The 15,886-nt window shown below is 46.3% G+C and overlaps 1 protein-coding gene across 2 annotated transcripts in view; it reads right to left on the bottom strand.

Moving 5' to 3' along the window:
• Nucleotides 1–15,190, bottom strand: part of DNAJC15 (DnaJ heat shock protein family (Hsp40) member C15) — a 72,656-nt gene extending 57,466 nt beyond the window's left edge. The window contains exon 1 of one of the 2 annotated variants that reach the window (XM_040991360.1): nucleotides 15,059–15,190. In XM_040991360.1, coding sequence (XP_040847294.1) covers nucleotides 15,059–15,158 — 100 coding nt within the window. In that variant the 5' untranslated portion in view covers nucleotides 15,159–15,190. Of the gene's footprint in view, nucleotides 1–15,053 lie in introns of both variants that reach the window. The other variant, XM_040991359.1, reaches the window with a different exon arrangement.
• Between the last annotated feature and the right edge of the window lie 696 nt (nucleotides 15,191–15,886).

Below are 15,886 nucleotides of genomic sequence, written 5' to 3'. Positions count from 1 at the left end.
TGAAGTGGGGTTAAAATTAATCCTCTGCCTGCAGTTCCTGGATCCATCATGGGCACCGGTTTGAGTTCCAGTTGCTCCATTTCTAATCCAGATCCCAACTAACAGTGTTTGAGCCTCTGAACTCACATGGGAGACCTGGAAGAAGCTTCTGGTTCCAAAATTTGCAATAGCCCAGCTCTGGCTGTTGCAGCCATTTGGTGAGTGAGCCAGCAGATAAAAGATCTTTCCTGCTCTGTTATCTGCCTGTCAAATAAAATAAATAAATCTTTAAGGGAAAAACAAGCAAAATATTATGAGGCACTGTTTTAAGGCAAGGCAAAACTTTTTTAAAAAACTTGCACTGCCTAAAAGTGAATAGATGCTACAAGACTTAAGACAGTCCTCTAAATTCTCAAAAATTCTTTCTCACGGGGATTTAAAAAAAAAAAAAATCCTTACTGTAAGAAACAAGAATGCTCTGGCTCTCACAAAATAGAATGAATGAGACAACAATTCAAAATTGTATGACTACAACTATTTCTAAACAGCCAAAGACTTCTAGTTTCAAGAAGGGAAGGAAAGGATAAAAACGGATTATCTCAAATCATTTAGGGAATCACTCAAAGGAATGTGCAAATGTTATCCTCTACAGAGCTTACTGAAATGGAGTTCAAATTCTTTACATACAATACAGTGCGTATAGTTAATGCATTCTTAAAAACTGCTCAGAAATTTCAAGTGTTCATCACAAAAAAAAATATGTATGTGAGGTAAATAAATGCTAATTAGCTTGAGATGCACATTCTACAATGTGTGCACAGTTGAAAATATGTGTACATGATAAATATATACAATACTGTCATTAAACTTTATCCAAAGGGAATTTAAAGTAGAAAAATATGAAAAACAAGTCTTCAGAGAAGAGCAAACATTCCAAAAAAAAATTAAATGCAAAATTACACTGGTATTTGGGAAGTAATACATCCTGAAAAATCATAAGAAACAAAGACATATTTTTAAGTACTGTATTGTAATAAACTGGTGAGTACACTTCAACACCACTGCAGCAAGGCAGTAGTTTGAGGGCAGAAAGTGCAATATGTAGCACAACTGTGTTACTAGTTCTCATCCTTGGTTTAGTTTTCTTCCCACTTCTACAATCTGCTGGAGGACAACTTCCTATGTTGTGGTAGTGGTTCTAAGGTCTACATATTCTAAAGGGAAAGAAATAGACGAGACTTTACCTTCTATCTAGAGATGAGCTCTTCACTGCCCACTACCCTTTACTATGATTCTACACCAATCTGACATTCAATGGTAAACAAGAGAGACTGAACAGGCTCTCTTTGTGCCACAATCTCCTGGGACCCACACTTGACTGGCAGTCCCCAACACAAAGTTCACAAAAAATGAACATGACAACACATACAGTCTCTGCCTAAGCAACCTCAGCAATTCTGCAGGCCTCATGTTCCACCCTTACTAGCAAAGGGACCTTTAAGATTTGCTTCTTTGAAAGGCAGATAACAGGAAGAGAGCAGGCAAATCTTCTATCCACCAGTTCACCTCCCAAATAGCCTCAACAGCCAGAGTTGGGCCAGACTGAGGTCCAGGAGCCAGGAGTGTCCTATTTGGTGCAGGGTACCAAGTACTTGCACTATCCTCTGCTGCTTTCCCAGGCACACTTGGCAGAAGCCAGATTCTAAGTGGAGCAGCCAGGTCTGGAACCAAAATCCATATGGGATATTGGCACCATAAAGCAGAGGCTTAAACAACTACATCACAGTGCCGGCCCCAAACCTTTATCTTTATGCATCAAAATAACCTTACCTTTTAATTCAATTTTTCCATGAACTTTTTTAATTGCCCTGTGTTACCCAGTCAGGCTGAATAAAAATCAGCATCAATTGTAATAAATCACATTTATGTGCCCTTCAACTGATATATCTGCTTTTCATGATGGGATTAAATCAACACTTCACCTCAGTCTAATTATGGGGTCAGGGGAAGACAAATACAGTATTCTACCCTACTGGTACTGAAATCTGTCAATGTCATTAAAAAGACAAGTCTGAGAAATCACAAGCAAGAGTAAAGAGAGACATTGAAACTGTTAAGATGTATATCCTGCCCCACCGCCACCATGTTGGTGGACAGAGTCCAGGTCTGGATATGGCTGCAGAATCCCTCAGCATGTGTCTGGCCTGAAAATATGCACCAGACCAGGCTAGAATCCAGCATCCACTGGTACTTGTGAGAACCAGGGTAGCTATAAGGACAGGCTAGGCCAGGTCTCTGCCCTCCCCCCTCCCCCCTGCCACTGAGGCATGTGTGAACTGTGTCTGGGTATAGATCAGACTTGGCTGGGTTGTAGCGCCCAACAAGAACCAAACAGAGACCAAGACAATGAATCAAAGAGCTGGTTCTTCGAGAAAATCAACAAATAGACTCCTCACTAGCCCAACTAATCAAAAAATGGAGGGAGAAGATTCTCATCTCTGATGCTATTGATGTGTAAGGAAATTAACAACAGATACTTCAGACATACAGAGACTTACTAGGAACTATTACAAGCAGCTATATGTGAACAGATCAGAGGACCTAGATGGATAGATTTTTGGCCATACACAATCCACCAAAATTGAATCAAGGAGCAATGAGCAATCTAAATAGACCCATGCACTCGCCGACGGGCCTAAGACCTGACATTTGGAGAGGTTCTGTTGGAGAGCCTTGGAAAATTCCTGTTGGGACAAAGTCCATGCAGGTCAGCACTAGAACCATAAGAGGGAGTAGCCCAGGCCAGGCCAGGCCAGGCAACGATAGGCACTAACATACAATTGGAATAGCTCAGCAGATAAACCAAGCTGGGCCAATTTATATCACCCACTGACAAATACGAGCACCAGAATGGAGTGTGGGTTAAGCCAGGCTGGGCCACAGCACAAGCCAGCTTACTTGAAGGCCAAGCCTGGGGGCCAGCTGGGCTGGGCTAGGCTGTAGACCCCACCAGTGTGAGCTGGAATTGGGGTGGCCCATGTTGGACCAGGCCACAGCACCCACTGGCAAATGTCAAGGTGAGGCAGGCCATGCCAGACTATACCCAACCACCACACATGAGACTCAGGAGGGGAGGAGGAAAACCCAGTAGCGGCGCTGTGAGGGGCTCCCCTGCTGGATCACCACTCTCACTGGAGAACATGAGAGTTGGGATGGGGCAGTTCAGGCAGGGCAGAGATACAACAGCTGTTGGCCTGCATTTAAGCTGGATCAGGGGAAATCCAGGCTGGGTTGACTGTTCCAGACTGAGTTGGTTGGGCTTTGTCACAGCATCAGCTGGTAGATGCTGGCAAGGGGAGCTAATTCTGTCAAGTTAAACTGCAGAACCACCTGGAGAGTACAGGATCTGCGAGTGGGAGTGAGCCCATCAGGGAAACAGTGGGCACCTCCCTCTTAGGTTGACACTCCAACCAGTGAACATGTGAATCAGGATTGGGGCAGGGGTGACTAGACAGAGTGGCACCCACTGGCACATGTGTGGGTTGCATCGGAGGGCTGGTTGGGTTGAACTAGGTTTCAATGCTCATTGACATTTATGAGAACGGAATGGGATGTGGGAGAGACTGGACTTGTCTGCTGTACATACTAGCAAGCACAGGAACCAGGGCAGAGAGTAGGCCAGGCACCGGTTATTGTGGGTGGCTCCGATTAGACTGCAGCTCCCACTGGCATACATGAGGGCCAAGTGTTTGGTAGGCAGGATCGGGCTGGGCTGCAACACTCATTGGTTTGCATAGAAGACAGGGCTGGAAACAGAACTGAGCCAGCAATTGCAACCACCAGTCTGTGCATAAGTTGACCAAGGCGACAGATTGTGCTAGAATCGGGTCTGGGATCACCTCAGACGAAGCTTCTCTAGGTATCCACCCAACTGAATTGCTGGACTCAAACCTCAAACACGGAGACAAATCCACGTTCCATGGTCTGATTATGGAGTGCATGTGTCAGAGCTTGGCCTCCTCAGTAGCTCTTTTGTATAAAGATTTATTTATTTTTATTACAAAGTCAGATATACAGAGAGGAAGATCTTCCGTCCGATGATTCACTCCCCAAGTGACCGCAACAGTCGATGCTGTGCCAATCAGAAGCCAGGAGTCAGGAACTTCTTCCAGGTCTCCCACATGGGTGCATGGTCCCAAGGCTTGGGCAGTCCTTGACTGCTTTCTCAGGCCACAAGCAGGGAGCTGGATGGGAAGCGGGGCTGCCGGGACTAGAACCAGGGACCATATGGGATCCCAATGCGTTCAAGGTGAGGACTTTAGCCACTAGACCTCCGTGCAGGGCCCCCTCATTGGCTCTTAAGGGCAGTGGACAGCATATCCAGGTACACATAGAGGACATGGCAGTACACTGGAATCTGCAAAGAACACCTGGTACCACAACAGAGGACTGAAGACAGAAAGAACTGGTCAACTAGCCCAGCAGTGAATATTTGGGCAAACAGAGACTACAAGATGGAAAATGTCAATCAGTGGATTCTGGAGGGATTTCATCATGCTTGGAGTGGTGAGACTGGCCGTAATTTGGAACTGTTGAACTGTTGAAACCTCATGAGCAGGACCCTCAGAGCATGTCTCACATCAGGGACTCTGGGGTGCTGGCAGTTGGCTGTCCTCCATCCCAGGGTGCAGATGTGTTTGGGAGGCTGGGAATGACTTCTCTCTTTATCTCCCCGCTTCCTTCAGATACAGGAAGGCAAAAAAGAGAATGTGGAAATGTGATCTGGCCCACCTTCCTGTAGTCCTTGACCCTAACCAACTATGTAAAAATCACCAAAAAATAAAAATAATTATATAAGAATAAATAAGCACTTAAATTTTTTTAAAAATGCATCCTGGTTGGATCCTAGAAGAGTAAAAAGAAATCAGGGAAAAGCCAAATGGATCTAAATAAAGCATGGGCTTTGATTAATAATACTGGACCAATACTGGCTTATAAACTGCAATTAACCTGCTAACAAAAGGTGTTACTTTACCGGAAACAATGCAGAGAATATGGGGATTCTAAATATCACCTTTTCACTTTCTCCAAAAGAAAAAACAAAAAGCTTCCCATTAAGATTAGATTCTCTAAAGAGCTAACAATGCTCATTTCATCTACAAAACACTTCAACAGTATTCAGAGAGCAGACAGTGAAAAATGGAACTCCAGTTCCCTACACTGTAGGTTAATCAGACTGCTGCGGGCTAAGGGGATACTCATCATTTGCGATTCTGTTTTGTAACCCTGCTTCAGTGAAATTCAGATAACCTCAGAGCTGAAATAGCTGAGTGCGAGAATCCCAAGCCTGTCTGCTCTCACCTCCGGCCATTTCCTCCTCTGCCCTGTTAAAGGAGAGGTAAGGCCTGCCCTGGTCAAGTCTGACCAGTGGATATAATGGAAGATGGAAAATGGAGATAGACCAGGTAACCTTTCTCTCCTCACCTGTGCCCGGAGCAGGAGTCCTGGCTGCTACTGAAGAGATGCCCACTGTTTCAGTTCATATGCAGTGGTCTATAACACATCCATTCTTCCCCCTGGACCACCAGCCCCAAGACTGGATAGTGGTTTCTTGCTGTTCCCAACCTCCAGGTTGCTTTACTTGTCCAGTTTGATAGCCAAACAATTCTATAACCTACGAAACCAATTATCTAGCTTTACATTTCCCGTTTCGTATAATTTGTCAAGTCTGTTTTCCTGGTGAGAACTTGGCGGGAAAGTTGAAGGTGAAACAAAGATGAAAAAGAAACCATCTTCTAAGATCAAGGAAGAAAGAACTTTATGGAGTTCATCTAATTTTCAACTGTGTGGCCTTAAGCAAATTACTTCAACACTCTGTCTCTACCTGATGGTTGGAGGAGGGGTATGTCCTAACAGTAGCTTATGCCTCACTGGGTTATCACATGGGCTGAGTTCAAGCAGTTACCCAATCTGCTAACACCTGACACGCTTTAGCTGCCATCACCTCTTCCTCTATATTCCCAGAGCACTGTAACACATTCCTAAGTGGCCCAGCCTTCTGCATTTCTAATCCTTTCCCTTCTTAACCACCAAAGGAAGGTCAATCTACCTAAGGGCCTCCAGTGATGGTATGGCTCTGACAACTTCAGAGCTCATGACTTAACCAGCCATACAGGTCTGCCCATTAGTTCCTAAACCTTTTTAAAAATTCTCTCCTAGGTATCACCTGCATTTTAGCAGAGCTCGCTTTTCTTTGGCTTCTCTTAAAAAATGAATTATCTGGGGCTCGGTGCAGTAGCCTAGCGGCTTAAAGTTCTCACCTTGCATGCACCAGGATCCCATATGGGCACCAGTTCTAATCCCACTTCCCATCCAGCTCCCTGCTTGTGGCCTGGGAAAGCAGTCAAGGACAGCTCAAAGCCTTGGACACTGCACACGTGTGTGAGACCCAAAAGAGGTTCCAGAATCCTGGCTTCGGATTGGCTCAGCTCTGGCCGTTGTGGCCATTTGGAGAAAGAACTAGTGGATGGAAGATTTTTCTCTCTGCATCTCCTTCTCTGTGTAAGTCTGCCTTTCAGCACCACCCCCCCCCCAATGTGAAAGAGGACGGTTAGTCTCATATGTCATATTTTACTCCTAAGGCTATTGGTTCATCATCCTATTAAGCCAATTCCCCAATTCTCCAGTTTTTCCCAGTCAGCTGGATCACTCATTAATCAGAGTTATGCAGCGGTAACCACGTGTTTGAAACTGTGCTAGGGGCTGAGAGAATGCGGATCCTTACAGCTTGGCACAAGACTGCCTATAAAGAATCAATCAATCTTATTTTAAAATCAGATTTCATAAAAGGAGAAAAAAACTAAACACCTCCAGAAATCGACAAATGAACCAAATTAGGTATGTTTTACTACCATCTAGATTCAGATATTTGCCAGAAAACACACACACGCACACAAATTTTCTTTAAACGTTTTAACTATCATAAATCAAAGATTTTTAGAAAACTGTGAAAACAGCCCACTCCATCATAACTGCTATTGTTGGGGGAAAAAGGAGGACACTAAAACCGCTTACAGATCTCCAAGGTATTTTATTTTCCTCCAACAGTATAAACAGTAAATAACCTTCTAGATAAATATAAATTGCCTGATAGTGTTATAAAATGCTAAACTTCTACCTTGAGACTTCAACAGTTGAGACCAGAGACCAAAGTTGTAACGGAAAGCAATTAAGAAGGGGAAAAGCCTGTTCTTCCCCCTCAACAGCAGTCGGTAGCTGTGATGAAGGGAGGAAAGATGGAGCAAATGCTACTTGCTGTTTACCACATAAACAGTTAGCAAAGACTAAGCCTGGTGCAAACTTGAAGAGTGGTAAGCAGGATAAACTCCTGCTCGCTCAAGAACTACATGTTAGAGAACCCTACAGGAGAACACACACATGTCAACAGGTGAGAATCAAACACTTATGTTTATCAAGTCAAATGCTAATGTTCATTATTCCAAAGAGCTTATTAGCATGAGCCCATCACACAAGCAGAATAAACCTGTTTGCAATGAGGACTTCTCAATAGGTGTTCATACAAATGAACAGCCGACATGGTTGGGACTCAACAGATTTCAGGCTTCCCCAAACTGTGTACTGTTAGCATATGGATAATGAAGCATCTTGGAGAAGGACCCAAGTTGAAACACAAAATTTCTGTCTCATTTATGTACCTTTACGTGATACACATAAACTGAAGTTAATTTCACGCACAATTTTAAATACTTTTGTGAGTTAAAGTTTCAAGATGTCGAATTTTCCATATAATGGCTCAAAGTAAGTTTTTATTTTAGAGCATTTAAGGATCTTGAATTATAGATGCTCAACCTGTATAAATTCTGATACAGTAAATGCAAAACGAAAGCTTGCATTTCTAAGGAAAAACATATCAAGTAACTTCCTTCTACTAAGGGAGGAGAACGGGGGATCAGAGAGGTCTCAGCAGGAGGGATGGGCGTTTGGACTCACACCCCTAATGGCACACAGCACCCAGTCCCGACGCTGCTCCAAGTTCCTACTGCAGCACGTTCCAGGAGGCAACCGCTCAGGTGCTGCAGGCTCCCAGCATGAGCCTGCGCCGGCTGTGCCGGGTGGTAGAGGAGGGAACTAGAGGTTGAACTCTCAGGAGTTGGGAGTCCCAGTGGTTTTTTTTCCCCCTCTCTTCTGTTCCCTGTAGCTTTCAAATAAAATGAAAATGTAAGTTTCGTTTTGTTTAAGAGTAGGAGCTGGCCATATAAAAAATTTCAGACAGAAAATAACATTGGGATCCGGCGCCTTGACCTAGCAGCTAAAGTCCTCGCCTTGAACGCACCGGGATCCCATATGGGCACCAGTTCTAATCCCAGTAGCTCCACTTCCCATCCAGCTCCCTGCTTGTGGCCTGGGAGAGCAGTCGAGGACGGCCCAAAGCCTTGGGACCCTGAATCCGTGTGGGAGACCCAGAAGAAGTTCCTGGCTCCTGGCTTCGGATCGGCAAAGCATTGGCCGTTGCGCTCACTTGGGGAGTAATTCATCGATGGAAGATCTTCCTCTCTCTCTTCTTCTATGTATATCTGACTTTCCAATAAAAATAAATAAATCTTTAAAAAAAATAAGAAAATAATATTGACAGTAACATCACAGAAGTATAAAACACCATGAGGGAAGTAACAGAAACTCAATGTACCCACAGAACGGTGGAAAATGTGGATGGGTACAGAAAGTTTCTACACCACACCAAAAAAAAAAAAAAAAAAAAAAAAAAAAAAAAATTTGGATTGTGGTGAAATTATAAAAAAGGATGCTGGGGCCAGCACAGTGACATTAACAGCCTAAGCTCTGCCTGCAGTGTCAGCATGCCATATGGGTGCCAGTTCCTGCCCCAGCTGCTTCATTTTCAGACCGAGGCTAGCTTAAGAAAGCAGCAGAGGACGGCTGAGGTGTGGGGCCCCTGTGCCCACATGGAAGGCCCAGAAAGAAGCCCCAGACTCCTGGCTTTGGATGAGGTTGGCTGCAGCTGCTGCATCCATTTGCAGAGTCTGCGTTACAGAAAATAACAAAGGGCACGGTGAAGTTTAGAAAAAGTACCACAAGCAGAGCCTTTCTACAGATCTATTAAAATACGGCTGAGAAGACCAAGAGCAGCAATGAGAAATGTGAGAAAATACAGAAACGCGGGCGAAGGACTGATGGACCGAATGCTGGAGGTCAAAGAGAAAGCAGAGCTGACAACGGCGATCCGACAGACAGGGAGGAGAGGGAAACACAAGCCCACGGGCAGACGCCAGTGAGCAGAGCTTTAATAACCCGAATTCGGAACACAACCACAAGTCCCTGACCCCATTCCGGAACAACATTCACTGACTCAACACTGCCTTTGCAGTGCTTACCCCAGGTCAGGCACCAATATAAATGCTACAAACACGCACCAGAGAGCAAAGTCCCTGTGTACGAGTTTACATTCTAACATCCAATTATGGTCTAAGGAACAGCAAAGACTCAGACAACGTTAAAAATATGGATGTGCCGGGGTCTGGCACGATGGCTCAGTGACCAAATCCGCACCTTGCAAATGCTGGCATCCCATATGGGCGCCAGTTCCCTCTGTGGCTGTGCTACTTCCAATCTAGATCCCTCCTTATGACCTGGGAAAGCAGTTGAGGATAGTTCAAGTCCGCAGGCCCCTGCAGCTGCGTAGAAGAGACCCAGAAATAAGTTCCAGACTCCTGGCTCTGGATCAACTCAGTTCAACCATTGCAACCATTTGGGAGTGAAGCAGAGGATGGAAGATCTTTCTGTCGCTCCTTCCTATAAATCTGCTTTTCCAATAAATAAATTTTTCAAAAAAAAATACGGATGCATAGAATTCATGTGACTGCTAGGGAAGCAAAGTTATGTCTAAGAAAATTTCAAAACACACTATAACTAAAAGAAGAAGTTAGTTTTTGGTAATGAACAAATACTTGATCATTCATATGCATGATAAGTTTTAGCTTTCATGTACCAATTTGCTTATAATCAAAACTTCTGTTACACTGTACTAATAATACAAGTGTTAACACTTTAAATCCTGGATGGACTGGCATTGTGCCACAGTGGGTTAAGCTGCCACCAGTGACACCAGCATCCCAGCACCAACTAGTGTCCCAGCTACTCCACTTCTGATTCAGCTCCCTATTAGTGGGGAAACAAACAGGATACACCCAAGTTCTTATGTTCCTTCCATTCCTATCAGCTGTCAGCTTCAACCTTGCCAAGCCTGGCTGTTGTGGCCACGTGGGGAGTGAACCAGCAAATGAACCACGGACAAATGGAAAGAAGCTCTGTCTCTTTGTATATGTAACTGATTTTCAAATAAATAAGCCTTTAAAGAAAGTCCTAGAAAGTAAGAGGCTTCCCCTTTAAACAAACTGAGTTTTTGTTTTAACTGCTTTAGAAACTGATTTCTTGCTTGTTTGAAAAGACTCCTCCAGATACACAGCTCAACCTGTATCTGGGCCAAAACCGCCCAGGTCACTTTTGCACATTTTCAGAAGTGCAACTTCCAAGTTTGACCATGATCTTTTCTCATCATAAAACGTTATGTTCGGGCCCGGCACGGTGGCGCAAGTGGTTAAAGGTCCTCGCCTTGCACGCCCGGGATCCCATATGGGCGCCGGTTCTAATCCCGGCAGCCCCGCTTCCCTTCCAGCTCCCTGCCTGTGGCCTGGGAAAGCAGTCGAGGACAGCCCAAAGCTTTGGGAACCTGCACCCACGTGGGAGACCCGGAAGAGGCTCCTGGCTTAGGATCGGCATAGTATCGGCCGTTGTGCTCACTTGGGGAGTGAATCATGGGACGGAAGATCTTCCTCTCTGTATATCCGCCTTTCCAATGAAAAAATAATTAAAAAATAAATCTTTAAAAAAAACGTTATGTTACTCAAGCAACTAAGTGAGTAGAGCTTGCTACATTTTAATCTTTTTAATCTCCTAACAAAGCTAATGAGCACTAATGCCTAGACCCTAGAGGGAAGCTTAGAGTTGCTGTAAAAATACATTAAGTATTTCATAAATAAAATACACTTTTTTAAAAACGGACAAAATTTTCCACTTCTTCCCAAATTCCCTAGTGTCATCATCAAACATCCTATCTCTGTCCCATCGTTGGACATGGTGTGAACCAAGAATTCCCAATACAAGCAGCACAGCCCCGTAAGGAAACTGAAATATCTCAAGTTTGTTTTGTTCTATACTGACAGGGAGGAAGAGTACTGGGTGGAGAAGGGACTAGTGACCCTAGAAAACTTGAAACATGTAAGACAAGCCTGCCCAGGAAAAAGTCTGCATCCTGGAACACACTGACGTGGCCCTGGATTAAGGAGCAGGTAAAAAGTCTTCTTAGTACAGAACTTCCATTTTTGCACTCTGTTACCAAAAACTGAAAATTTCTACAACATCCTTGTAAACTGAGGGAAATTTTTTACTTTGTATTATTCAAAATTTTACCAGAAATTGCTCGCCCTTTGGGGAAAAGTCACATCAACGACAATGCCTTAAACCTTGCAAATTTTGCAAATTGACTATTTGGATCTTTATAACATGATCTGCAGACCATACAAAATTACCACCTTAAAATCAGCCTGTTGCACATTTATTGAAATGTGTTTAACCTTGTATCTATATTTTTTGGAAAGTCAGATTTACATAGAAGGAGAGTCAGATCTTCCATCTGCTGATTCACTCCCAACTGGCCACCACGGCCTGCATTTTAGCCACAAAGAACCTGAACCACTGCAGATGTCTATCTGAAATCTCGGATTTTTTTTTTAAACTACATTCTCGTTCAAGCCAAAATGCCTACAGGTGTGAAGTCATCAGCATGCGCCTATCTTCAAAACTTGACAGTGTTACCAATGAGAGATATTTACAATTTTCTATAAATTCCTTCTACTTAATTTTATCCAGCTACCTCAAACATGGAACAGCCTAACCTTATTTCCTTCCTTTTTCTTTTCTTTTTTTTTTTTTTTTAAGATTTCATTTTTATTGGAAAGTCAGATAGAGGGGAGGGGAGGAGAGATAGAGAGGAAGATTTTCCATCCGATGATTCACTCCCCAAACAGCCACAACAGCTGGAGCTGAGCCAATCTGAAGCCAGGAGCCTGGAGCTTCTTCTGGGTCTCCCATGTGGGTGCAATGTCCCAAGGCTTTGGGCCGTCCTCGACTGCTTTCCCAGGTCACAAGCAGAGAGCTGGATGGGAACTGGGACCGCCATGATTAGAACTGGCGCCCATACAGGATCCTAGCACTTGCAAAGCAAGGACTTTAGCCAGGCCCATAGCCTATCCTTACTTCTAAGGAATTACACTGCAATGAGTGTAGGACTGGAATCCTGTGTCTGCCACTGACTCAGGAACGCTCCTGGGCAAGATCTCTAGAACTTTCTGAACTTCCATGTCCCCATTTCTAAGGTGAAGGTTAAAAAGGACCTTCCTCAAGAGGGTTGTGGTGAGCCCGGCGTGGTGGCCTAGCGGCTAAAGTCCTCACCTTGAACACACCTGGATCCCATATGGGCACCAGTTCTAATCCCAGCAGCCCCGCTTCCCATCCAGCTCCCTGCTTGTGACCTGGGAAAGTAGTCAAGGACTGCCCAAAGCCTTGGGACCCTGTACCTACATGGGAGACCCGGAAAAGGTCCTGGCCCCTGGCTTCAGATTGGCTCAGCTCCAGCCGTTATGGCCGCTTGGGGAGTGAATCTTCGGACCCAAGGTCTTCCTCTCCATCTCTCCTCCTCAGTATATATATCTGACTTCCCAATAAAAATAAGTAAATTTTTATTAAAAAAAAAAAAAAGTGGTTGTGGTAACGAAAGACACAGCTCAAAACAATTCAAAGAATTTGCAACTTCAAACTTTTATCTGTTTTGCTCATTTACACATTCCCCGGCTGCTGGTAGTGCTCAAGAAATATTTGTTCTTGGCCAAGGCTGTGGTGCAGTGGGTTACGCCTGCAATGCCAGCATCCCACATGGCTGCCAGTCCATGTCCTGGTGGCTCCACTTCCAAGCTAGCTCCCTGCTTAAGTACCTGTGAAAGGAACTGAAGACAGTCCTACTTGGGCCCCTATGAGACAGGGGAAAAGCTCTTGGCCCACTCTCTGGCCTGTCTCAGCCCTGGCCACTGCAGCTATTTGCAGTGGGCAGAAAATGGATCTCTAACTCTGCCTTTCAAACAAAAAAGAAACACTTGAATCAAACTCCACTTGGTCTCTGAAATGTGCCCAGGCAAACCCACCTAGCTGTGTGCTGCCCAGAGAAGGTCCAGCTGTGACCGCTCAGTGCTCCCAGCATGAGTCCTTACTAGAAACAATCACGCTTTGCTGTAAAGACACTCAGAAAAACGCTGGAAGGTGACAGCACCACATAGAAGTTGTCACAAGACAATGGACAAACAGCCAACAGTGTGCACAAGCGCTGATTCCCAAGGCAGGACACACCACTGGGGGTGGACGGGCACACACCGCCAAGCAGAAAATTGATGGAAACACTCATTTTCCTAGCCTTTTTCTAATCCACGTTTGTTTACGTAAAGCCTGAGAGAACTTTTACAGATCTGTACTTGCTGCTCCTCTGCCTAACACACCCAGCCATCACGGACCCAGGATATCTGCTTTACCACACGTTTCCTATACTGCCCACCCCCTCACCTGTGACAACTCCATTCACTAACACGGCCCACGTGTGGCTCCTAAGCTCTTGTTTCACGTGCCTCGTCTGAATGTAGGTGTTTCACATTAGTTTTCAAATATGCAGTGAAAACAAGAAAAAAAAATGTAAAAGACATCTCAGTCACAATGTTAGTCATTATTTGTCGAAACACTATTGTGCATTATTGTGCATTATAATAACAGTTAAAATAAGATTCACATTTCACTTATTAAAAAAAAACAAACAGAGGGTGCCTGCGCATTAGCCTAGCAGCTAAAGTCCTGGCTACTCCGCTTCCCATCCAGCTCCCTGCTTGTGGCCTGAGAAAGAAGTCGAGGACGGCCCAAAGCTTTGAAACCCTGCACCCAGGTAGGAGACCTGGAAGAGGCTCTGGCTTCGGATTGGCTCAGCTCCGGCCGTTGCGGACACTTGGGGAGCGAAACAACAGATGGAAGATCTTCCTCTCATCTCTTTCCGTATATCTGCCTTTCCGATAAAAATCAGTAAAGATTAAAGGAAAAAAGAAAAAACCGAGAACATACGCAGAGGCCAACGCTGAAGGAGTCGGTTAAGCTTGGGGCCTTGCAAAGCTTGCGTGGACAGGCTGGAGTGGACAGCCAGCCAACCTGCTGCTAATACCATGCCTGGGATTGCAGCACGTGCCGGCCGCTCCTCGGGCCCTGGTGCTCCACGAGGCCCAGGTGCAGCTGCTGGAACAATCAACCTGCAGGTGGAAGACCTCTCTGCTTTTCTCTCAATCCTGCCTTTCAAACACTAGATCAACCTTAAAATATACGCACACGGGTCTAGTCAATGTTCTTTGGGGGTACTCCACCTGGGGGTACCACCAGCTCTCCATCTCAGCCTCATACACCAACAGACCCTACAGCTGTCCCATCCTCCCCTCGCACGCCCTTCAGACCCCAGAGTTTTCCACCTGCAGTTCCTGACCGGCACCGCATCCCCCTGCAGAAGGGACGCGGAGCAGACGCCGACGCGAGGCGGATCCGGCCCTCCGGCCCTCCGTCCTCCATCCTCCGCCCTCCGTCCTCCGCCCTCCATCCTCCGCCCTCCATCCTCCGCCCTCCGCCCTCCGCCCTCCATCCTCCGCCCTCCGCCCTCCGCCCTCCATCCTCCATCCTCCGCCCTCCACCCTCCATCCTCCATCCTCCATCCTCCATCCTCCATCCTCCATCCTCCGCCTCCCTGAGGGCGCAGCCCACCGCGCTCCGCCTCCCCGGCCCCGCACCCACGAGCCTCCCCGCCGGGAACCAAGGGCGGCGGGACGCGCAGGATGCGAAGGAGCTGAGGGGGTGGAGGAGACACAGACAGGGGCCCGAGAGGGCCGGGGGCTGCCGGCAGCACTCACCAGACCGTGGTCGATCTCGGCGTCCCGCCGTTGGGCCGAGGGCGGCAAGTACTCGGCGTAGCGCAGCCCGTCGCCGGCGGGGGCGACGCCAGCCCGGGCCGCCATGGCAATGCGGCCCCGGAAGACGCGCAGCGCAGCCACGAGCCGCGCCTACGAGGCGGCCGCAGGGACAAACTAGTGAGGGAGGGCGCGGGCTGCTCTGTAGTTTCAGGTGTGTTGTATCAGCTGTGCCGTTAATCCATGGATCCCGGCAAGGGCTTGTTCTCAGCCGGCCCTGGCGCAGTTTATCCCATCAGAGCTGAAAGTCTGTTTCCGACCTTGGGAAGGAGGCGCTGGGGCCGGTAGGGAATTTTTCCTTTGTCTGAGAATCGCACGCCTGAGGCGTCCCAGGACCACCCGGCTCGCTGCCCTAAGGATTCTGGTGCCTGGGCGGAGACCTGCCTGCGGGTTCCCCTCCCAGGCCCAGCACCTGATGGTACTTGTGTTTATTACCAGCTTGTCCCACCCAGGAGTAATTGTGGTTTGTTGTCTCCTCCATTCCCAAATGGAATTATAAAAAAAGAAATCTATGCCCCAGTAAATAAGCCTCATCTGCAAATAGTTTTCTTTATTTTGAATCTAGAAAGGTTGCTTTGTTTGTTTGTTTGTTTAATCTCGAACAAAAGGAGGATTCCTGCACCAGAGCAATAGATCAGTGATTAAAACCTCGCCTTGAATACTCCAGGATTCCACATGGGCACTGATTTGTATCCCGGCAGCCCCATTTCCCATCCAGCTCCCTGCCTGTGACCTGGGAAAGCAGTCGAGGATGGCCCAAAGCCTTGGGACATTGC

The sequence above is a fragment of the Ochotona curzoniae genome, unplaced genomic scaffold (assembly GCF_017591425.1).
Source record: "Ochotona curzoniae isolate NIBS_2020 unplaced genomic scaffold, NIBS_Ocur_1.0 contig_64, whole genome shotgun sequence".
In the NCBI taxonomy this organism is placed as follows: Eukaryota; Metazoa; Chordata; class Mammalia; order Lagomorpha; family Ochotonidae; genus Ochotona; species Ochotona curzoniae.
This window is presented reverse-complemented; position numbering and strand designations above follow the sequence as displayed.